General features: G+C 43.3%; 1 protein-coding gene across 1 annotated transcript in view; it reads right to left on the bottom strand.

The window, feature by feature from the left end:
• LOC124382842 (zinc finger protein 850-like) overlaps nt 1-24,178 on the bottom strand; it is a 66,263-nt gene that overhangs the window by 10,015 nt on the left and 32,070 nt on the right. The window contains exons 4-6 of the mRNA XM_046845132.1: nt 20,009-20,061; nt 9,171-10,556; nt 519-1,200 (exon numbers count right to left, since the gene is read on the bottom strand). Coding sequence (XP_046701088.1) covers nt 519-1,200; nt 9,171-10,556; nt 20,009-20,061 — 2,121 coding nt within the window. The remainder of the gene's footprint in view (nt 1-518; nt 1,201-9,170; nt 10,557-20,008; nt 20,062-24,178) is intronic.

Here is a 24,178-nt window from a genome sequence, read left to right as displayed (position 1 = left end):
ATTACATTACAGTCTCTGATCGATGTCAGAGTCAGAATCTCTGATGGTTTCCATGTGTTTAGTCACCAGTTGGGGGCAGCGTACTACCTCACTGGCAACTGCTGCCTCATACTGTAACAACCAACTTTTAGCAGCGCGGAGAGTCCGCTGAGAAACAGCTTGTGTTGAATCACAAGGATAAATACAATTTTCATAAATTTTAATCTAATAAGGCCCACTGCCTCTAATAAAACACTGAGAAAAACACTCTAATGAAGTGGTTAAAGATCTCATTTGGACTCTTGATAAGAATCGGACTAAATGATGACAGTTTCTAGTTGCAGGATGTCCTCGGTCTCAGCTGTGTACATGTGCTTGTGTTGCTGAAAGTTTTTGAGTGTCCTGAAACTCTTGCCACACTCGGAGCAGCGAAACGTTTTCTCCCCAGTGTGAACACGCTGGTGCTTTCGGAGATTGCTCAGCGTAGTAAAATTCTTTGCGCACTGTGAGCAGTAATACGGTTTCTCTCCAGTGTGAATACGTTGGTGGATCTGAAGAGTGGATTTCTGTGTAAAACTCCTGCCACAGTCTGGACAGTGGTACGGTTTATCTCCTGTGTGAATGCGCTGGTGTTTTTGAAGATTGCTCCTCTGGGTAAAACTCATCCCACACTCTGAGCACTGATACGGCTTCTCTCCTGTGTGAACCCTCAGGTGATTGATGAGGAAACCTCTTTCGCTAAACCTCTTCTCGCAGTGTGAGCAGTGAAACGGCTTCTCTCCAGCGTGAATGCGCTGGTGTCTCTGGAGGTGACTCTGGCAGGTGAACTTCTTCCCACACTCTGAGCATCGATACGGCTTCTCTCCGGTGTGAATGCGCTGGTGTTGTTTGACGTGACTCTTCTGGCTGAAACTCTTTCCGCAATGTGAGCAGTGATACGGTTTTTCTCCGGTGTGGATCCGCTGGTGTTGTCTGAGGTAAGTTTTGCGGCTGAAACTCTTCCCACACAGCGAGCAGTGGTGGTTTTCTTTTTGCACTCGTCTGCGAGAGACTTTGGTGTGGAAAGTATCAGATACTAGGACTTGTTCACTACTGCAGCTTTCCTCAGGTTCCAGTTCCTCACATTTAATCTCTTCTGATTGCATCATGGCCAAAACTCTTGATATTCTTTGTCGAGAGAAATGTATGATGTGAGGAAAGAGGAGGAGGCAGGACACCACTCAAATCTGCACCAGAAAAAAAGGCAAAAAACAAATGATCCGTAGATTAATATTTTTAACCAAACAAATTAGAGGTCAAAAGATTTGACCCATATCTACGTTGGATCTTATTTCCCGATAACTGATTAACATACCAATAGTTTTAAAATGGATACTAGATATAAAACAAACACACACACTTCAAGTACATAAAATAAACTTCCCCAGCACAGATGCAACCCGGAAAAACTATCAGTATTGATTTTTGCCAATGCAGATTTATTGGCAAAAAGCTGTCTGGAAACTGCCTGCTATGTGCTTCAGAGTATTTGGGGACATCTAGTGAAAATTCACACCTTCTGCATCCACTTCTCAGCCAGGTATTTAAACTGAGACCAATCATACAATCATCACCACACTTTATCTGAACATCTGATCTTTTACAGAATATATTTCAGGAACGCTTGGCAAGGAGGTAGGAATCAAATTGGGATTTTGTTTCCACTATTTTCTCCCCAGTTTGGTCTTTGGCTACTTCGTACACACTTGATATCTCATGCTAAAGCTACAGAAAATTTGCTTTGATGTTTGTTTTGGAACTGCTGCTTAAGTGGTCATGGTGCAGCATAACACACTCGGAGGATATTGCTAATTTTCTCTTCTTCCTCTACTATCTGGCAAACATTACAGGTTTGTTGCATTCACAGACTCAAGAACAGTTTCCTCCCATCAGATGTCAGACACTAAAGTGTACATGACCATTATGACTTCATCCTGATGTCAGACACTGAACTGTACATTTCCACAAAAAAAATGGTTTTAAGGCAAATGATTTGCCTCAATGCATCGTTTAGTCCATTTAACTACACACATTGTGTTTCCCACGGACCATTATTACCGACGCACCACCCGCTTAACTCTGGAGTGCTCTGGACAGGTAAAGACTCTGCAGGAAGAACAAATCTGAGAAAACAACGAGGGGAAGATTCATATGGAAGCCTGTTTATGCCACATACAAAATGTACGTTTGCCTAATTCTGACTTTTTTTCTCGCATTTTCTCATTTGAATAATCGGTAGAAAACTCGACTAGTAAAATGAGTAATACAGCAGAACACTAAACACTGTGTGTGAAAAGTGTGGAAACCCCGAGTGTTTAATAGTGTTGGAAAGACACATTAATGTTCCTTTTGTTTCTACAACAAACTCAGTAATGCGACGTTCTGAAGACTGACTTTGACCAAACAAATCTATAAATATACAGACTTTATTCTCCATCAGCATGAAGAACAGCTTCACACACACTCAGCATCCGGACACTTCGTTTCTCCACACATTCAGCTGAAATATTTTGCTGTGTCTCTTGTAAAACTCTCCAAAGATGTTCTTCACTAGATGGAGATTTGTTGTTCATCTCAGAGCAGTTCAGGAGGACTGAGGTGCTGTGACTGGGCAGGTGGTTCCATGATAAATATCACTCCAGACGTCTGTTTACTTTCTAAATAACACGTACAGAACTCAGACGTGCGCTTCAGATCATCATCTTGTTGTACAGTCGCTTCCAATGAGCCGCAGTCCAGACGGAACTGCATGGTGATGAAGTGTGGAATGGAGACATGTTGGTTCAGGATTCCTTTCACTTTCCGGAATCTTCACTGATCCTAAACAACCCCAAACCATGAAACTTTCACCTCCACGTGTGAGTGTGGGGGGTGAGGGAGTCTGATTACATCTTCTCTCCTGTTCTCTTCTTCTCCTGTTCTCTCCTTCTTACACAAGTTCTTCTGGTAGAGACACAAACGTCCCATTTAAACTCCACACAACTTTCATCCACTCTCACATTACTGTGTTTCAGGCTTTTACTATAGAAACTAAAGGAAAGTGCATGTGTGTGATATGTGGTGTGTCTCAGAAGATTCTACCATGAGAGAAAGTGAAAGGGTTGGGGGCGGAGCTTGGTGAATTGGGCGTGGCTTCCCGGGAATGTCTGGAATGTCATTCCAGGTTCACATTTTGGTGTAAAGTTCAGTTTAAACTTCATCGCTTTAATTAGTTAATTAATTAATTACAGTGAATTGCTTCCGTTTATATATAATGAGATTAAAATGAGAGAAGGGGCAGAAATTAAACACCTGACCAATCAGACTGGAGCTCTGAACGGCCTTATGGTGTAAATATCAAAATGAATAAATGTAAACTCAGAATAGTGCAGGAATAAAAGTACATTATGAAGCAGATCAAATGATCAGAAGTCGAAGGATATTTCATGAGTTAGACATCTTACTTCTTACCCCTCAGGAGCACGAGTCTGTGTTTTAATCACATTTCTGCTCCAGACAACAATCACAAATCCTCTTACAGGAGGCCCATTGTGCTGTTTCACCAGGGCCGGGTCCCAAATCAGTCCTGAGTGTGTATGTAATGCACTACAGAGTGTGTAGTAAACAGCGCTAGTGTAGACTCTGTAGTGCACTAGTGTAGGGAGCAGAAACCCGTTTAGGATTGAGCCACTGTTAGCCGAGTTGAAGTTACCTTGATGTTTCCAGCAGAACGCAGTGAAGCTCCTCAAATTCAGCTCCAGCGGATCAGATGGAAGTGTGGAGGTAAAACCCTGTCAGAAATATTGGAATGGAAAGATGATTAGTAGAGTCCGAGATCAGATCATCAATCAGCAACACTGCAGCACGTCTTCTTCTATTCCTGTAACACAACGCGACCTGGACGCTCACAGCGACACCTACTGGAGAATCAGTGTATTACACTCTACATCCGAGAGACACACTAGTGAGGAGAGTGTGTTGAGAAGATGGAGGGAGTATTTTGAGCAGCTGATGAACGAGAAAAAAAAGAGAGAGAGAGAGAAGGTTGGATAGTGTGGAGATGTGAAGCAGGAAGTGGATAGGATTAGTAAGGAGGAAGTGAGAGCAGCGATTAAGAGGATGAAGAGTCTAAAGTCAGTTGGACCAGACGACATACCAGTAGAAGCATGGAGATGTTTAGGAGTTTGCAGTGGAGTTTTTAACCAGATTGTTCAACAGGATGTTGGAAGGTGAGAAGATGCCTGAGGAATGGAGAAGGAGTGTGCTGGTACTGATCTTTAAGCATAAGGGAGATGTGCAGACCTGCAGTAACTACAGGGGAATTAAGTTGATCAGTCACACCATGAAGTTATGGGAAAGAGTAGTGGAAGCCAGGCTGAGAGAAGAGGTGACCATCTGTGAGCAGCAGTATGGTTTTTTGCTGAGGAAGAGCACCACAGATGCATTATTTGCTTTGAGAATGTTGATGGAGAAGTATAGAGAAGGTCAGAAGGAGCTGCATTGTGTGTTTGTGGATTTGGAGAAAGCATACGACAGGGTGGAGAGAGGAGTTGTGGTATTGTATGAGGAAGTCTGGTGTGTCAGAGAAGTATGTGAGGGTGGTGCAGGACATGTATGAGGACAGTGTGACAGCAGTGAAGTGTGCAGTAGGAACGATAGACTGGTTCAAGGTGGAGGTAAGACTGCATCAAGGATCGGCTCTGAGCCCTTTTCTGTTTGCAGTGGTTATGGACAGGTTGACGGACGAGGTCTGACAGGTGTCTTTGTGAACTGTGATGTTTGTGGATGATATTTTGATTTGTGTTGAGAGTAGGGAGCAGGTGGAGAAGAGCCTGGAGAGGTGGAGGTACACGCTGGAGAGAAGGGGAATAAAAGTCAGTAGGAGTAAGACAGAGTACATGTGTGTGAATGAGAGGGAGGGCAGTGGAGGGGTGCTCCAACAGTGGACCTTTTTTCACCAAGCTGCTTGGCAATTTCCCCGTAGCCCTGTCCAGCCTTGTGGAGGTGTACAATTTTGTCTCTAGTGTCTTTGGACAGCTCTTTGGTCTTGGCCATGTTAGTCGTTGGATTCTTACTGATTGTATGGGGTGGACAGGTGTCTTTATGCAGCTAACGACCTCAAACAGGTGCATCTAATTTAGGATAATAGTAGTGGAGGTGGACATTTTAAAGGCAGACTAACAGGTCTTTGAGGGTCAGAATTCTAGCTGATAGACAGGTGTTCAAATACTTATTTGCAGCTGTATCATACAAATAAATAGTTTAAAAATCATACATTGTGATTTCTGGATTTTATTTTTAGATTATGTCTCTTACAGTGGACATGCACCTACGATGACAATTTCAGACCCCTCCATGATTTCTAAGTGGGAGAACTTGCAAAATAGCAGGGTGTTCAAATACTTATTTTCCTCACTGTATATATATATATACTGTATATATACACACACATATACATACACACACACAACCACAGTTTATAGTTGCAGCTGGTTATTGTGGGAGCTTGAATGAAACATAACACTTCTGTAATATCCATACTTTCCAAAATTTTTTTTATTATTAAATCATATCTTTTCTAAAGATACATCATTGTAAGAATAGTTTATGGACACCTGACCATAGGATTGGTATGTGTTTTTTCAACATCCCATTCCACATTTAGTGTGAGTGCAACAAACTGACTCACTAGCCCAGGACCTCAGAGTTCCTTTGTACTCGGCACAAAACGACCGTGAATAAAGGTCTTGAATCCAAGGTTGTTTGTTTTACTGTTTAATTATGATTTTCAAATAAAAACAAAACAAAATCTTAGGATCTTCACCTTTCTAAACAAATAAACTGTGTAATTCTGTGTAGTTCAAAAGACTGTGTTGCTCCTAAGTCCAGTGGCTTCTGACTGTTTTGCAGGGTTCTATCTTTTTTTTTTTATACCAAATCTAACAGCCAATCAAATTACGTTATACTAGAACTCTTGAAATGGCTTCAACATTTAGTCTCCATTTGCTGTTATAAGAACTCTTCTAGGAAGACTTTGAGTATGTTTATGGAGATTTGTACTCTTTCAGGCACAAGGGTGTCAGTAAAGTCAGGGACTGAAAGTCAGTAAAGTCATAGACCTTTAGTTATTTAATGCCGGAAAAACTAGTTAATGCTTTTTTTTAAAAAAATCTAAAATAGACTATCGTAACGCTTTACTGTCTGGGGTTCTATTACAATTCCAAAAATGTTGGGACACTGTGTAAAATGTAAATAAAAACAGAATTCAAAGATTTACAAATCTTATAATTTTTTACTCACAATAGAACATCAAATATATACCAAATGTTAAAACTGAGGAAATGTAAAATTTCCTGGAAAAAATATCAGTTTAAATTTGATGGCTACAACACGTTTTAAAAGTCTGGAACAAGTAAATGTAATTAAAATCAAACAAATGGAGGAACATTTAGTAACTACTGAGGTTAATTGACAGCAGGTCAGTGAGATGATCGTGGTATAAATAGTGTATTTTAGAGAGGCAGAGACTCTCGGAAGTAAAGATGGGCAGAGCTTCACCAATCTCTGAAAAATTACATCTAGAAAATTGTGTAACAATTAAAGAATGTTTCCAAACATATCTAATGTTTTGAAGAATTTAGAGAAATCTCTGTGCAAAAGAGACGAGGGTAAAAACTCATATCAGATGACTGTGATTTTTCATTTAAAACATTCATGATTCTGTAATGAAAATCACTGCATAGGATCATTCACACCTCCAGAAATCATTGTTTGTGAACACAGTTTGCCATGTGATCCACAAATGTAGGTTGGATTTCTATCATGCAAAAAAGAAGGCATGCACTCATTTAAAATGTACTGTGGCAAAGTGGAAAACCATGGAACCACATCCTCATAAAGGACATTAGACAGTGGATGCTTGATAACTGGATGGTGTTTCTGTCTCAGCGTGTACACCAGTCAAAGACCTTGGTGTGATTATTGACCGGAGTCTTTCCTTTGAGGCTCACGTGAATAATATTACCAGGATCGCCTTCTTTCACCTTAGAAATATTGCTAAAATTAGAAATATGATGTCGTTACAGGATGCAGAAAAACTAGTAGATGCTTTTGTAACATCTAGATTAGACTACTGTAACGCTTTACTGTCTGGGTGTTGGAGTACGTGCAGAAATAAGCTTCAGTTAGTTCAGAATGCAGCAGTAAGAGTCCTCACTAGATCTAGAAAATACGACCACATCAGCCCTGTTTTAATCATCTACACTGCTCCAAATTACATCTCACACTGATTATAAAATACTACTACTGACATATAAAGCACTTAACGCTCTCATGCCGCAGTATCTGAGTGAACTTCTGTACCAGTATGATCCTCCACGCTTACTTAGATCAAAAGGTGCAGGCTATTTGTTGGTACCTCAAATAATGAAGACTCCAGCAGGGGGCAGATGTTTCTCTTATAAACCCCACAGTTATGGAACAACCTTCCAATCAGTGTTCGGGACTCAGACACAGTCTCAGTGTTCAAGTTGAGGCTGAACACATATTTATTTAGTGCAGTCTTTAAACATTAAGACAAACATTAATTTTTACTTACCTCATTATCTGTGTAAAGCTGCTTTGACACAATGTTCATTGTGGAAAGCGCAATACAAATAAACATTAATTAAATTGAACTTTGTAGTAGAAGAGTCTAGGTGCTGAACTTGCCTGCCTGCAGTCTAGACCTTTCACCATGTTAAAACATTTGGTGAATTAGGAAATAAAAAAAACACAACAAAGGACACCCAGAACTGTTAAGCAGATAGAATTCTGTATCAGACACATATAGGACTGCATTCTTCACCCAAAACATCAGCAAACGGTCTCCTCAGTTCCCAGATGTATATATGGACAGATGATGTGATGCTACACAGTGGGAAACATGGCCATGTCCAACTTTTTTGAGATGTGTTGCAGCCATCAAATTCAAAAGGAAGTAAATTTTTCCTTGAAATGTACACTCATTTTAAGCATTTGATATGTTTTTTTTTTATTATTATTATTGTGAATAGAATATGGATTTATGAGATTCACAAATCATTGCATTGTTTTTCTTTGTGTCACACTGTCCCAAACCTTTTTGTAATTGGGGTAGTAAGTGCATAAATAAGCTTCAGTTAGTCCAGAATGCAGCAAGTGTCCCTACCAGAACCAAGAAATATGAGCACATCAGCCCTGTTTTATTCAGTCTACACTGCTCCCAATTACATCTCACACTGGCTTTTCTCTGTTCAGGCACTGAGATGGTGGAATGAACTTCCCCTAGATGTCCCTGGCTATCTTCAAGCGACGATTGAAGACCTACCTCTCCCTGAAACACTTAAATTAGCACTTTCCAAGTTTGCTTTGTAGAATTCAAGATAACTTCTGTGCCAATATGATCCTCCACACCTACTTAGATCAAAAGGTGCAGGCTATTTGTTGGTACCTCAAATAATGAAGACTACAGCAGGGGGCAGATGTTTCTCTTATAAACCCCACAGTTATGGAACAACCTTCCAATCAGTGTTCAAGTTGAGGCTGAAGACATTTATTTAATCGAGTCTTTAGTCAGTAGGTGTTTCTGAGGTGAAGGAGCAGATCTGGAGGGATCATGGATATAGTGTTTTGGTGAACTGGGATATTTGGACGCTGTTGTCTCCCCACAACTACTTGGTCACTCAGGTTTCTTGAGGTTTGCATTTAAACACAGTACACTTCAACAATGACAGAACTGTTTTGAATCGACATTCGGTGCTACCCATATGAGGATGGATTCCCTTTTGAATCTGGATATGTCCAAGGTATCTTCCACATGACATCTCTGAATTTTTCTTAGCCAAAGTTGCCACTGGCTCACTAATTGGGGATAAACTTTCAATTTTTAAAGAAATAACTTGTAAATGTGCTTTTCATTTCTAACAATGTGTATAAGACACTGCTGGTGGACGAGACTGGGTTGGGTTGCTCTTTGGTCGTACCTGCCTGGACACCACACTGACATAAAGGTCTAATGCATAATATAATATGTTTGCCCTTTATGTGGATTTAGAGTCTGAAAAATGACTGAAGTGATCTATTTATTCCCCACACTTTTATCTAAAAGAAATTGTTGAATGTCCTGGATCTCTGTGTAAAGGGGATCGTGTTACTGCACGTTCCTATATCTACTAAAACCCTCCACTATGTGAATCCTCTGGTGTTTCATAAGCTCACTCATACCACAATCTGAACACTGATATGGTTTCTCCCCGGTGTGGATCCTCTGGTGTCGCTGGAAACTACTATGTCTAGTAAAGCTCTTCCCGCATGCTGAACAGTAATATGGTTTCTGCCCAGTGTGAACGTGTTGGTGCACTTGGAGATCGGCTTCCTGGATGAAACTCTTCCCGCACTCTAAACACTTATATGGTTTATCCCCGGTATGAACGTGAATATGTTTTCTGAGGTTACCCCTCTGTGTAAAACTCATCCCGCAGTACGAACACTGATATGGTTTCTCTCCTGTATGAGTCCGTAGGTGTTGTATAAGAATACTTCTCTCTATAAAACTCTTCTCGCACTCTGAGCACTGATACGGTTTCTCGCCCGTGTGAATGCGCTGATGTCGCAGAAGATTACTCTGGTTGGTAAAGTTCTTTCCACAGAGTGTACAGTGGTACGGTTTCTCTCCCGTGTGGACACGTTGGTGTATTTGGAGGTCGGTTCCTTGAGTAAAACTCTTCCCACACTCTAAGCAGTGAAATGGTTTATCTCCGGTGTGAGTGCGCAGGTGTTTCTGGAGGTTACACTTTTGGGTAAAACTCTTCCCGCAGTCCGAGCACTGATACGGCTTTTCTCCAGTGTGAACCCGCTGGTGCTTTACAAGATTGCTGCGCTCAATAAAACTCTTCTCGCACTGCGTACACTGGTACAGCTTCTCCCCTGAGTGAGTGCGCTGATGCCGCTGAAGATCGCTCTGACTCGTAAAATTCTTGCCGCACTGAGAACACTGATACGGCTTTTCACCCGAGTGAATCCGCTGGTGTTTCTTGAGATTCCCGTTTTGACTAAAACTCTTCCCACAGTCTAAACAATGATACGGCTTCTCTCCTGTGTGGATGCGCTGGTGTTCCTTCAGAGTGCTCTTCTGACAAAAACTTTTTCCACAGTTTAAGCAGTGATATGGCTTCTCTGCTGAGTGAACACACTGGTGTTTCTTGAGAGTACCCTTCTGATTGAAGCGCTTCCCACAGTGCAAACAGCTGTATAGCTTCTCTCCATTGTGAATTTGCTGATGTTCCTTAAAAGGTTTTTTTTGACTGAAGATCTTGCCACAGTCTGTGCACTGGTAAATTTTATTTTGCACTTGTCTGTAAAGGAGGCTACAGTGGAAAGTGCCAGATGAGCTTTGATTACTACTACAGATCTCTGTGGATTTCAGATCCCCACATTTAATTGCACCAGAGATCATCCTAGTTTTATATATTGATGTTCTTGCAGGGATAAATTGATGTTCTGTAGGTAGCAGGATAGCAGTAGAAGACTGGACACCACTTCTATCTGGATCAGAAAGAAGGAAAACAGACAACGGATCAATATGTTTTAATAATGCTAAGCTACACAACAGACTCAATGTTTGAAAAGCAGAGTATATGTAAGAAAGTATATGTGAGCATTTTTTGCTTTAGCAACACTGTATATCGCTGTTATATCTACAAATGTAGCTATAAGATGTAGATATGATGCACATATAAGATGCAGGGTATTTTATTTACCCCAGGAATTTACCACTGCTTTACTTTTTGGAGTGTACATACCACCAGAAACTGTGTATGACCGCAATGGTGTGTGCACTGATAAAGTCTAGAGACTTTAAAACAGTCTTAAGAACAGCAAGGGCCAAACGGTCCAGAGCCATCAGAAACGGAAACGGTCCAAGCGCACACATGCCAAGAAAATTTACTGACACTTCCAGGACAGCGGAGACACCCATTGCATGTGGCAGGGCATCCAGTCGATCACAAACTACAAGACAACTTCACCTTCCTTCCAGAGACACTGAATTATGCCCAGTTTGGGGTGCAGAACAATGTGGCGGCAACAAAGACCACCCCTCCTCCCAACAACCAGGTGCTCTGTCTAACCAGGGTTGAAGTGAGGAAAATTCTATGCAGAGTTACCTCACAGAAGCCTGCTGGATTAGACAAAATTCCAGGCAGAGTGCTCAGGGATTGTGCAGAACAGCGAGCGGATGTTTTCACTAACATCTCCCTGAGCAGCGCTGTTGCTCCTATGCGCCTCATGATGCCCACATTAAGTCCCAGCTTTCACCCTTGATTGACCCAATTAGGTTTGCGTATTGTCGAACCGTTCTATGGACGATGGCATCACCACGACCCTCCATCAGGCCCTCACCCACCAGGACAACAAAGACACATATGTACGTATGCCGTCTGGACAAACCAGTTCAGCATTCAACACAATCATCTATATGAGCACCTATATGTTCAGGCCCCTACTGGGCCTCAACATCTCCCTCCGCAACTGGATCCTGGACTTCCTGACTGGTCAGTCAGTCCAGATTGGGAACAGCATCTCCAGCACCACCACACTGAGCATTGGAGCCCCTCAGGGCTGTGTGCTCAGCCCACTGCTATTCCTTGCCGGCACACCAAATTCCTTGCCGTTAATCTGGCAGAGAGCTTCACCTGGTCACTTAACACCAGCAACATCGGAAAGAAAGCCCAGCAGCGTCTCTACTTCCTGAGAAGGCTGAGGAAAGCCCATCACCCCCATCAGTCTCTCTCTCTCTCTCTCCCCATCATCATTGACAATTACAACCACATGCTGCATCCGCAAAGGCAACAGCATTGTGGACAACCCCACACACCCCTCAATCACCCTCCTACCATCAGGAAAGAGGTGCTAAAGCATTTGGGACACTAGAGACAAAATTGTACACCTCCACAAGGCTGGAAAGGGCTACGGGGAAATTGCCAAGCAGCTTGGTGAAAAAGGTCCACTGTTGGAGCAATCATTAGAAAATGGAAGAAGCTAAACATGACTGTCAATCTCCCTCAGACTGGGGCTCCATGCAAGATCTCACCTCGTGGGGTCTCAATGATCCTAAGGAAGGTGAGAAATCAGCCCAGAACTACACGGGAGGAGCTGGTAAGTGACCTGAAAAGAGCTGGGACCACCGTTTCCAAGGTTACTGTTGGTAATACACTAAGACGTCATGGTTTGAAATCATGCATGGCACGGAAGGTTCCCCTGCTGTAACCAGAACATGTCCAGGCACGTTTAAGTTTGCCAATGACTATTTGGATGATCCAGAGGAGTCATGGGAGAAAGTCATGTGGTCAGATGAGACCAAAAAACTTTTGGGTCATAATTCCACTAAACGTGTTTGGAGGAAGAAGAATGATGAGTACCATCCCAAGAACACCATCCCTACTGTGAAGCATGGGGGTGGTAGCTTCATGCTTTGGGGGTGTTTTTCTGCACATGGGACAGGGCGACTGCACTGTATTAAGGAGAGGATGACCGCGGCCATGTATTGCGAGAAACGTGCCAAATCGAATATGCGGGTCATGATTCAGAATTTCATACCGGATCGGTTGAGGCCCGGGTTACCAACGACCGCCACAGGTATCGTTAACCAACAGGGTACCGGTGGAAATTGGGCTACTGTTGGTCGAAGGAGGAGAAGGAGAGGAGGAAGACGTCTACAGAGACGGCAGGAAAAGGAGAAGCGTAGGAGAGTGGAGGTTCAGGTTGGTACTTTAAATATTGGCACCATGACTGGTAAAGGGAGAGAGGGAGCTGATATGATGGAGAGGAGAAAGGTAGATATGTTGTGTGTTCAGGAGACCAAATGGAAAGGGAGTAAAACCAGGAACATTGGAGGTGGGTTTAAACTGTTCTACCATGGTGTGGATGGAAAGAGAAATGGTGTAGGAGGGATTCTGAAGGAAGAGTACAGTAAGAGTGTAGTGGAGGTGAAGAGAGTTTCTGATAGGGTGATGAACGTGAAGCTGGAAGTTGAAGGGATGATGATAAATGTCATCAGTGCTTATGCTCCACAAGTCAGCTGTGAGATGGAGGAGAAGATGGCTGCGCGGCAGTAGCTCGCAGCGGCCTCTCCGGATCCAAAAATAGTGCTTTCGCCATATTTAGCTCGACCTTTCACAATACCTGGACACCAGAGTCAGCTGTGTTCATGTGTACGACCACCAGACACTGCTACGATACAGGCATCATGCAACCAATAATCTGCATGATTATGTTATCAATAACCTTCGTGACCTCGGCTTGCTGCGACCTCCGCCACAAAGACCAGGCCCCCAGCCCTCGGTGTCACCTGATGCCGGTGGCCGGGAGAGGGGACGTCGGAAGCCCTGCTGGAGGACGCGGAAGCGCGGCAAGCGGGCAGGTGTCCATGCTAGGCTAAATGCTAACCCTAGCCGGCCGGCTCTCCCGTCGATTTTGTTTTCTAACGTCTGCTTCCTGGACAATAAACTGGATAACATCCGACTCCAGCGAACCACATGGCGAGAGTTGTTTTCATGGAGACGTGGCTCAGCAAAAGATTTCCGGAAGCCGCCATCCAGCTAGACGGGCTAACCGTGTTTCGAGCCGACAGAAACGCAGCTCTGTGCGGTAAGACTCGCGGTGGTGGCGTGTGTGTTTATATCAACGCGGAATGGTGTAAGAACTCTGTGCTTGTTTCACGCTATTGCTCATCGCTAGTGGAGTTTGTGACTGTTAGATGTAGACCACTTTATTTACCACGGGAATTCACCACTGTTTACATTGTCGGAGTGTACATTCCACACAGCGCTAATGCTAAGGAGGCACTGAGTGAGCTCTACGGCGCTATTAGCGATCTGCAGAATGCTCACCCCGACGGATTGTTTATTATCGCTGGAGATTTCAACCATGTGAATCTCAGGACTGTGCTTTCCTAAACTCCATCAGCATGTGGATTTGCAACGAGAGGAGCGAACACGCTGGATCTTGTTTACACAAACATCCCCGGCGCGTATCGTGCGGAGCCCCGCCCCCATCTCGGATACTCAGACCACTGCTCTGTTATGCTTATTCCAGCATACAGACTGCTCATCAGACGCTCTAAACCGGTTCTGAAACAGGTGAAAACCTGGCCAGAAGGAGCCACCTCTGCTCTTCAGGACTGTTTTGAGTACACTGACTGGGACATGTTTATAGAGGCTGCAACCAACGGCGATTCCATCAACTTGGAGGAGTACACATCATCAGTGACCAGCTACATCAGCAAGTGCGTTGATGATGTAACCATCTCCAAGACCATCACTACACGCTCCAACCAGAAGCCGTGGATGACTGCAAATGTGCGTGTGCTGCTGAAACAGAGAGACTTCAGAACAGGGGACAGGGCGGCCTTAAAAACAGCAAGGGCCAAACTGTCCCGTGCCATCAGAGGGGCGAAGCGCGCACACGCGAAGAAAATCCACAACCACTTCCAGGACAGTGGAGACACCCGGCGCATGTGGCAGGGCATCCAGGCGATCACGAATTACAAGACAACATCACCTGCTTGTGACCGTGACGCCTCCCTCCCAGATGCGCTGAATGACTTCTACGCCTGGTTTGAGGTACAGAACAACGTGAAGGCACGTAAAGGCCTTCTTCCCACTGACTAGGTGCTCTGTCTAACCACAGCTGAAGCGAGGAAAACTCTATGCAGAGTTAACCCACGGAAGTCTGCTGGACCTGACAACATTCCTGGCAGAGTGCTCAGGAAATGTGCAGAACAGCTAGCAGATGTCTTCACTGACATCTTCAACATCTACCTGAGCAGCAACATTGTTCCCACCTGCCTCAAGACAACGACCATTGTTCCCGTGCCGAAGAATTCTACTGTCTCCTGCCTCAATGACTATCATCCCATCGCGCTCACATCCATCGTGACAAAGTGCTTCAAGAGGCTCGTCATGAGGCACATTTAGACCCAGCTTCCACCCTCCCTGGACCCCATGCAGTTTGTGTATCATCCGAACCGTTTCACGGACGATGCCATCTCCACAACCCTCCATCTGGCCCTCACCCACCTGGACAACAAGGACTCATATGTACGAATGCTGTTTATTGACTTCAGCTCAACATTCAACACAATCATTTCTCAGCACCTGATCGAGAAGTTGAGCCTACTGGGCCTGAACACCTCCCTCTGTAACTGGATCCTGGACTTCCTGACTGGGAGACCTCAGTCAGTCCGGATCGGGAACAGCATCTCCAGCACCACCACACTGAGCACTGGGGCCCCTCAGGGCTGTGTGCTCAGCCCACTGCTGTTCACTTTGCTGACTCACGACTGTGTAACAATGCACAGCTCCAACCACATCATCAAGTTTGCCGATGACACGACAGTGGTGGGTCTAATCAGCAAGAACGACAAGTTAGCATACAGAGAGGGGGTGCAACGGTTAACAGCCTGGTGTGAAGCAAACAACCTGTCTCTGAACCAAAGAGACGGTTGTGGACTTCAGGAGAGCATAAATCTCCACTGATTATTGATGAATCCTCAGTGGAGATCGTCAAGAGCACCAAATTCCTTGGTGTTCATCTGGCAGACAACCTCACCTGGAAAGCCCAGCAGCGTCTCTACTTCTGAGTAAGACTGAGGAAAGCCCATCTCCCTACCCCCACCCTGATTATGTTCTACAGAGGGACCATTGAGAGCATCCTGAGCAGCTGCATCACTGCCTGGTTTGGGAACTGCACCGTCTCGGATCGCAAGACCCTACAGAGGATAGTGAGGACAGCTGAAAAGATCATCGGAGTCTCTCTCCCCTCTATCATGGATATTTACACCACACGCTGCATCCGAAAAGCAAACAGCATTGTGGACGATCACACACACCCGTCACACACACTTTTCACACTCCTGCCATCAGGAAAAGATACATTGAACAAGGTTTACCCGTACCTATTTTAATAGAATTTGGTCACGTTCGGCGGGCCGGATTAATAAACCCAACGGGCCGTGTGTTTTTAATTGATGGAATGCAACACGATTGTACACGTCTGCCACACAGTGCAGGTGAACTTGCTGTTTAGAAATGTTTATCTAGCTATATTAGCAAACCTGTTGGCTTGTTATTCAAAAAACGTGTATTGCAGTTCTATTGTTGTACAGACAATAAGTTAGTATGTGTCAGTAATCATCATTTAAATATCTAGATGTTATTTGTATATTTGGCTATATTGTGCTAAAAGAGATCATACAAGTAAAGTGGTAAACTTTAGCTCATCATTGTGTCTTCTTCCATTACAATTATTATTTATATTATTATTATAATTATATTTATTATAAATTATTATTATTTCTATTATTTTTCCATGGAATTAAAATACTGTGATAAAACCTTAATCAATCAATCACAGCATGAAAATGTGATAACCGCCTACTCGCAAATTTCAATCTTTGGGCGCAAATGTGACCATTTTAGTCATAGTCTGGAGCCCTGTATATGCTCCGCTAAAGGTTTGACCTCGTCATAAAAGGACCGTCATAAGGAAGATTGCACAACTAATTCCCTTTCTCACAGCATGCTGCCAACAAGTTTTTACTGCATCTCCCTTCAAGCACAGCCAGATACAAGTGGGTCTCCTGCTACTGGTGGTTTTGAAGAAAAGTTTGTGTCTGATTGTGCTTGAAGGGAGATCAAGTGAAACTGTGATATCGAGATTAGCCACAGAAGTCCAGGAACCTGGATGAACCCCAACCAAATTAATGGAAAGTGTGAAAAAAAGAAAGGATACGCTTATGAGCCAATGTATACAAGCTCATGAGTGAAACATGATGGTGGTAGTGTCATGCATGGTGACTGCAGAAACAGATTCCCTAGACCTATCAGACAACATATCAAGAATGCTGCGCACCATCTGACTGGTAAGCAATCAAAGAAATTCTGAAAGCTGTCCAAAAAAAATAAACTTGTTACAAGTACATGTAAAGCCCATTTCATAGAAACCATGTCTATTCTCCGAATAGAACCATTGAGGAATAAATTCATTTTAGAAATTCCCAGAAAGACTGTTTAACTTAAACAGCCAGCAGCTCTGATCTAAAGATAGGACCAGAGGTCGAGTGATATGGATTTTTCTCTGGCAGATATGATTCAGAGTTTTTGGGATGATTTTTTTCCCCTTTCATTCATACTATATAATAGACGATAAATAAGACACGATAGGAAAGGAACGAAAGGAACATGTTATTCATGCTCTTGTCTTTGCAACTTAGCAGACATTATTGAAAAAAGCTACATGAATCTATTAGTAATGTTTGTGGCAGGTGTAAACACTGCTTGCTTTAGATATTTTTTTACTAGCTTTTCCTGTTTATCAGTTTGGATGCCGAGTGCAGACTACTGCCACCTGTTGGTATGGAAGAGTTATATTCTCTCACAAAAGCATAAAACAAGCACGATTTGGGATGGCAGAGGAGGCGGAGTCACAGCTATTTATAATAATAATAATAATGTAAGCGTCACACAAAAAAAACGCAACACAAATTTTGCACATTAGGAGCTCTTTTAACCAACACAAACCTAGTCAGTCGAATCCATTAATTATTATTTATAGACCCCCAGGGGCCGGACTCTGATTCAAATCCAGCTACTTCCTAATACAAAGTATTTATTGTCTGTGACATTAATATTGATTTTAATAATCAGGAATAATCACATCAGAAATAAACAATTATAAGGAACAAACTTAAAGGCAATAAACGTACACATTCTTTCTGTAACCTTGTTACTGCTGCTTTGGGACCCTGTTAAAAGCGCTATACGGATAAAGATGAATTGAATTTAACTAATGTTTATTGATGATGGAAATCTACATTCTTTCCGAAAATCTGAACTTTCACAAGGACCTAGCTCACACTTCTGATCTAAAGGATAAATCTCAATTGTATAAAAAGATTAGGTTTTCACTGGGATCATCTGTATGATGGTTCCTGAACTTTTTCCTCTGACCAGCACACACACACACACACACACACACACACATTTATTTCTAAGTTTCTTTGACTAATCCGTAACGCTGTTGCGATACCTTTCCATATATTAAATAACTGAAATATTTTGAAAGAAACAACATCTATTCATTAAAGCTACAATCTGTACACACCACAACTTTTTCACTGATACTTGTGAAAATTTTTGGAGAGCAGGAGATCAGCATTTTGACCTTGGAACCATTTGAGGAACATTAGCACACCACATTTACACTCAACACTTCTGTGTTTCCATCCACCATGTATTAATTTTGAACAATCCTGCTGTTATGCAATGCTTCATTGTGCAAAGAAACTGTGCTCATTAAACCGAACTGAAACCCCCAAATACCCCCCCCCCACGTTAGTGAGATCAACTTATTTATTTCTAGAATTATTAGAAACTCTACAGAACAGCAGCAGATGTTTCTAATCCACAGTGTAGTGCAAAATGTAAAAGAAATAGTTAATTACAATCAGCATTAATTAAACAATCAATCATTCATGATCCAAACACACACTAACTTTCACCAGGGCCAAGTCCCAAATCAGTCCTGATTGTGTACTACGGAGTGTGTAGTAAACAGCACTAGTGTAGACTCTGTAGTGCACTACGGAGTGTGTAGTAAACGGCGCTAGTGTAGACTCTGTAGTGCACTACGGAGTGTGTGGTAAACAGCGCTAGTGTAGACTCTGTAGTGCACTACGGTGTGTAGTAAACAGCGCTAGTGTAGACTCTGTAGTGCACTACGGAGTGTGTGTAGTAACGGCGCTAGTGTAGACTCTGTAGTGCACTACGGAGTGTGTAGTGGCGCTAGTGTAGACTCTGTAGTGCACTACGGAGTGTGTAGTAAACGCGCTAGTGTAGACTCTGTAGTGCACTACGGAGTGTGTAGTAAGCGCTAGTGTAGACTCTGTAGTGCACTACGGTGTGTGTAGTAAACGCGCTAGTGTAGACTCTGTAGTGCACTACGGAGTGTGTAGTAAGCGCTAGTGTAGACTCTGTAGTGCACTACGGCGTGTGTAGTAACGGCGCTAGTGTAGACTCTGTAGTGCACTACGGAGTGTGTGGTAAACAGCGCTAGTGTAGACTCTGTAGTGCACTACGGAGTGTGTAGTAAGCGCTAGTGTAGACTCTGTAGTGCACTACGGAGTGTGTAGTAAGCGCTAGTGTAGACTCTGTAGTGCACTACGGTGTGTAGTAAACGCGCTAGTGTAGACTCTGTAGTGCACTACGGAGTGTGTAGTAACGCGCTAGTGTAGACTCTGTAGTGCACTACGGAGTGTGTTGTAAACGGCGCTAGTGTAGACTCTGTAGTGCACTCACGGAGTGTGTAGTAACGGCGCTAGTGTAGACTCTGTAGTGCACTACGGCGTGTGTAGTAACGGCGCTAGTGTAGACTCTGTAGTGCACTACGGAGTGTGTAGTAAACAGCGCTAGTGTAGACTCTGTAGTGCACCACGGAGTGTGTAGTAAACGGCTAGTGTAGACTCTGTAGTGCACTACGGAGTGTGTAGTAAACGGCGCTAGTGTAGACTCTGTAGTGCACTACGGTGTGTGGTAAACGGCGCTAGTGTAGACTCTGTAGTGCACTACGGAGTGTGTGGTAAACGGCGCTAGTGTAGACTCTGTAGTGCACTACGGTGTGTGGTAAACGGCGCTAGTGTAGACTCTGTAGTGCACTACGGTGTGTGGTAAACGGCGCTAGTGTAGACTCTGTAGTGCACTACGGTGTGTGGTAAACGGCGCTAGTGTAGACTCTGTAGTGCACTACGGTGTGTAGTAAACGGCGCTAGTGTAGACTCTGTAGTGCACTACGGTGTGTAGTAAACGGCGCTAGTGTAGACTCTGTAGTGCACTACGGAGTGTGTAGTAAACAGCGCTAGTGTAGACTCTGTAGTGCACTAGTGTAGGGAGCAGAAACCCGTTTAGGATTGAGCCACTGTTAGCCGAGTTGAAGTTACCTTGATGTTTCCAGCAGAACGCAGTGAAGCTCCTCAAATTCAGCTCCAGCGGATCAGATGGAAGTGTGGAGGTAAAACCCTGTCAGAAATATTGGAATGGAAAGATGATTAGTAGAGTCCGAGATCAGATCATCAATCAGCAACACTGCCGCACGCCTTCTTCTATTCCTGTAACACAACGCGACCTGGACGCTCACAGCGACACCTACTGGAGCATCAGGTTAAGTCACTTTTATGTATGTCGTGTTGGAAAGAGTAATAAGATATTTTACTCAAATAAAAGTGATATATACAGTAAATATATATATATTCCACTTCAGTCTATGACTTGAGTCTAATGTGAATTATGCACTTTTGCAGCAAAAATTCTTGGATTCGGACAGTAGATCATTTACATTTACATTTACATTTGTGAGTTATGTATGAGTATATGAATTTATCAGACGCCCTTATCCAGAGCGACGTACAAAAGTGCTTTAAATCTCTAGTAATGAATAAATCTACACTGGTACGCAAGATTACAAACTTAATATAAATATAACTCGAATTCTACAAACTTGAAAAGTGCTAATTTAGGTATTTCAGGAAGAGGTAGGTCTTCAGTCGTCGCTTGAAGATAATCAGGGACTCTGCTGTACGGACATCTAGGGGAATTTCATTCCACCACCTCGGTGCCAGAACAGAGAAGAGCCTTGAAGTGTAAATGCACACATTGAACAACTCCAGCATTTTCCGCAGCGACAAATCAAAATGCTTTGATTGGACACTGCATTTCCAATAAAAGTGTGTGATTGGTTATACCGTAATGCTCAAGTCTAATGCAACATCAGCAGAAATACTCAAATATTACACTTTTCATTCATTTCATAAGACTTGACTTCATAAGACAATTTTCTTACAATTACATAATTGTAAGATATAAGTATTTTTAACCAACCTCAACATGCTTGCACAGGTTTAATGTCAAGTTTTTATAAGCTGTCTGTTCAGTCGCTTTGGGCAAACACAGCTTATAGTGCATAATATAGCTGCTTAATAATTATACCGGATCGGTCGAGGCCCGGGTTACCAATGACCGCCACAGGTATCATTAACAACAGGGTACCGGTGGAAATTGGGCTATTGTTGGCTGAAGGAGGAGAAGGAAAGGAGGAAGACGTCTACAGAGACGGCAGGGAAAGGAGAAGTGTAGAAGAGTGGAGGTTTAAATGTGGGCACTTTAAATGTTGGTACTATGACTGTTAAAGGGAGAGAGGGAGCTGATATGATGGAGAGGAGAAAGGTAGAGATGTTGTGTGTTCAGGAGACCAAGTGGAAAGGGAGTAAGAGCAGGAACATTGGAGGTGTTTAAACTGTTCTATCATGGTGTGGATGGAAAGAGAAATGGTGTAGGGGGGATTCTGAAGGAAGAGTACAGTAAGAGTGTAGTGGAGGTGAAGAGAGTTTCTGATAGGGTGATGAAGGTGAAGCTGGAATTTGAAGGGGTGATGATAAATGTCATCAGTGCTTATGCTCCACAAGTGGGTTGTGAGATGGAGGAGAAGAAAAGATTCTGGAGTGAGATAGATGGGGTGGTAGAAGGTGAACCTAGGAATGAAAGATTGGTGATTGGGGCAGATTTTAATGGGCATGTAGGTGAAGGGAACAAAGGTGATGAGGAGGTGATGGTAGGTATGGTTTTAAGGAGAGGAATGTGGAAGGGCAGATGGTGGTAGATTTTGCTAAAAGGATGGAAATGGCAGTGGTGAATACTTATTTTAAGAAGAAGGAGGATCATAGGGTGACGTAAAAGAGCAGAGGAAGGTGTTGGCGGGGGACAGTGTAGCTAGACAGCATCGGATGGTGCTCTGTAGGATGGTTTTGGAGGTGAAGAAGAAGAGGAGGAGAGTGAGGACTGAAAGAAGAATAAGATGGTGGAAACTGAAGGAGAAAGACTGTAGTGTGAGGTTCAGGGAGGAGGACAGACAGGAGCTCAGTAGTGGTGAGTAGGTGCTGGATGATTAGGCAACTACTGCAGAAGTGATAAGGGAGACAGCTAGAAAGGTACTTGGTGTAACATCTGGAAATAGAAAGGACTGGTGGTGGAATGAGGAAGTGCAGGAGAGCAGAAGGAGAAAGAGGTTGGAGAAACAGAATTGGGATCGACAGCAGGTAAAGAGGGATGTGGCAAAAGCCAAAGAAAAGGTATATGAGGAGCTGTAGGAGAAGATGGACACTAAGGAAGTAGAAAAGGATTTGTAGCGATTGGCCAGGCAGAGGAACCGAGCTGGGAACGATGTGCTGCAAGTTAGAGCAGTAAATATTTGGATATAAGATGGCGGCGCGGCAGTAGCTCGCAGCGTCCTCTCCAGATCCAAAAATGGTGCTTTTACCGTATTTAGTCCAACTTTTCACAATACATAAAGCATACAGAGAGGAGGTGCCCCAGTTAACAGCCTAGTGTGGAGCAAACAACCTGTCTCTGAACGTTGACAAAAACAAAGAGATGGTTGTGGACTTCAGGAGAGCACAGAGCCGCCATTCTCCACTGATCACTGATTGATCCTCAGTGGATATCGTCAAGAGCACCAAATTCCTTGGTGTTCATCTGGTGGAGAACTTCACTTGGTCACTCAACACCAGTTCCATCAACAAGAAAGCCCAGCAACGTCTCTACTTGCTGAGAAGGCTGAGGAAAGCTCATCTCCCTCCACCTATCCTGACCATGTTCTACAGGGGGACCTTTGAGAGCATCCTGAGCAGCTGCATCACTGCCTGGTTTGGGAACTGCATCGTCTCGAATTGCAAGACCCTACAGAGCATAGTGAGGACTGAAAAGATAATCAAAGTCTCTCTCCCCTCTATCGTCCTTCACCCTCCTGCCATCTGGAAAACGGTTCTAAAGCATTCAGGCCATCACATCCAGACTGTGTAACAAGCCATCAGGCGTCTCAATACACAGAACTGAACTGGAACTCACACACACACACACACACACACACACACACACACACACACACACACACACACACACAACTGTGTGTTACCGAACTGTACAACCTGAACTCAACACACATTCATTACTCATCTCAATCCATTCCACCATCACTTATTTATTGTTATTTATACTTAATCATATTACACTGTTTACATGCTGTTTTTTGCTCCTCTTGACTGCTGCTACTGCTGTTTTTTTTGCACTACATTGTTTTGTTTTTTTTTACTCTCGTTTATAGTCTTTATAGTTCTCTTTGCACAGTACTGTATATTCAGAGTATACAGTAGGTTTACTGGTCGGCTCTATCTTATGTTGTGTGTATTGTCCCACACTGTCTTGTGTTATCTTGTGTTGTCTGTCTGTCTGCACTGTTTGTACTCGGTTGCATTCGATGCACTTTATGTAGCTTTATGTTGTGTGTTGTAGCTCTATGTTGTTTTGTGTAGCACCAGGGTTCTGGAGGAATGTTGTCCCATTTTTACTGTGTACTACTGTGTTTAGTAGAAATGACAATAAAAGCCACTTGACTTGACTAAAGGATGGAGATGGAAATGTGTTGACTAGTGAGGAGAGTGTATGAGAAGATTATTTTGAAGGGAATATTTTGAGCAACTGATGAATGAGAAAAATGAGAGAGATAGAGAGAGAGGAGGAAGAGTGGAAAGTCAGTTGGACCTGATGACATACCAGTAGAAGCATGGAGATGTTTAGGAGAGATGCAGTGGAGTTTTTAACCAGATTGTTTAACAAGATTTTGGAACGTGAGAAGATGCCTGACGAATGGAGAAGCAGTGTGCTGGTACTGATCTTTAAGAACAAGGGAGCTGTGCAGACCTGCAGTAACTACAGGGGAATAAAGTTGATCAGTCACACCATGAAGTTATGGGAAAGAGTAGTGGAAGCCAGGCTGAGCAGTATGGTTTCATGCCGAGAAAGAGCACCATAGATGCATTATTTACTTTGAGAATGATGATGGAGAAGTATAGAGAAGGTCAGAAATAGTTGCATTGTGTGTTTGGGGATTTAGAGAAAGCGTACGACAGGGTGGAGAGAGGAGTTGTGGTATTGTATGAGGAAGTCAGGTGTGTCAGAGAACATGGTGGTGCAGGACATGTATGAGGACAGTGTGACAGCAGTAAAGTGTGCAGTAGGAACGACAGACTGGTTCAAGGTGAAGGTTGGACTGCATCAAG

The sequence above is a fragment of the Silurus meridionalis genome, chromosome 1 (assembly GCF_014805685.1).
Source record: "Silurus meridionalis isolate SWU-2019-XX chromosome 1, ASM1480568v1, whole genome shotgun sequence".
Lineage (NCBI taxonomy): Eukaryota > Metazoa > Chordata > Actinopteri > Siluriformes > Siluridae > Silurus > Silurus meridionalis.
This window is presented reverse-complemented; position numbering and strand designations above follow the sequence as displayed.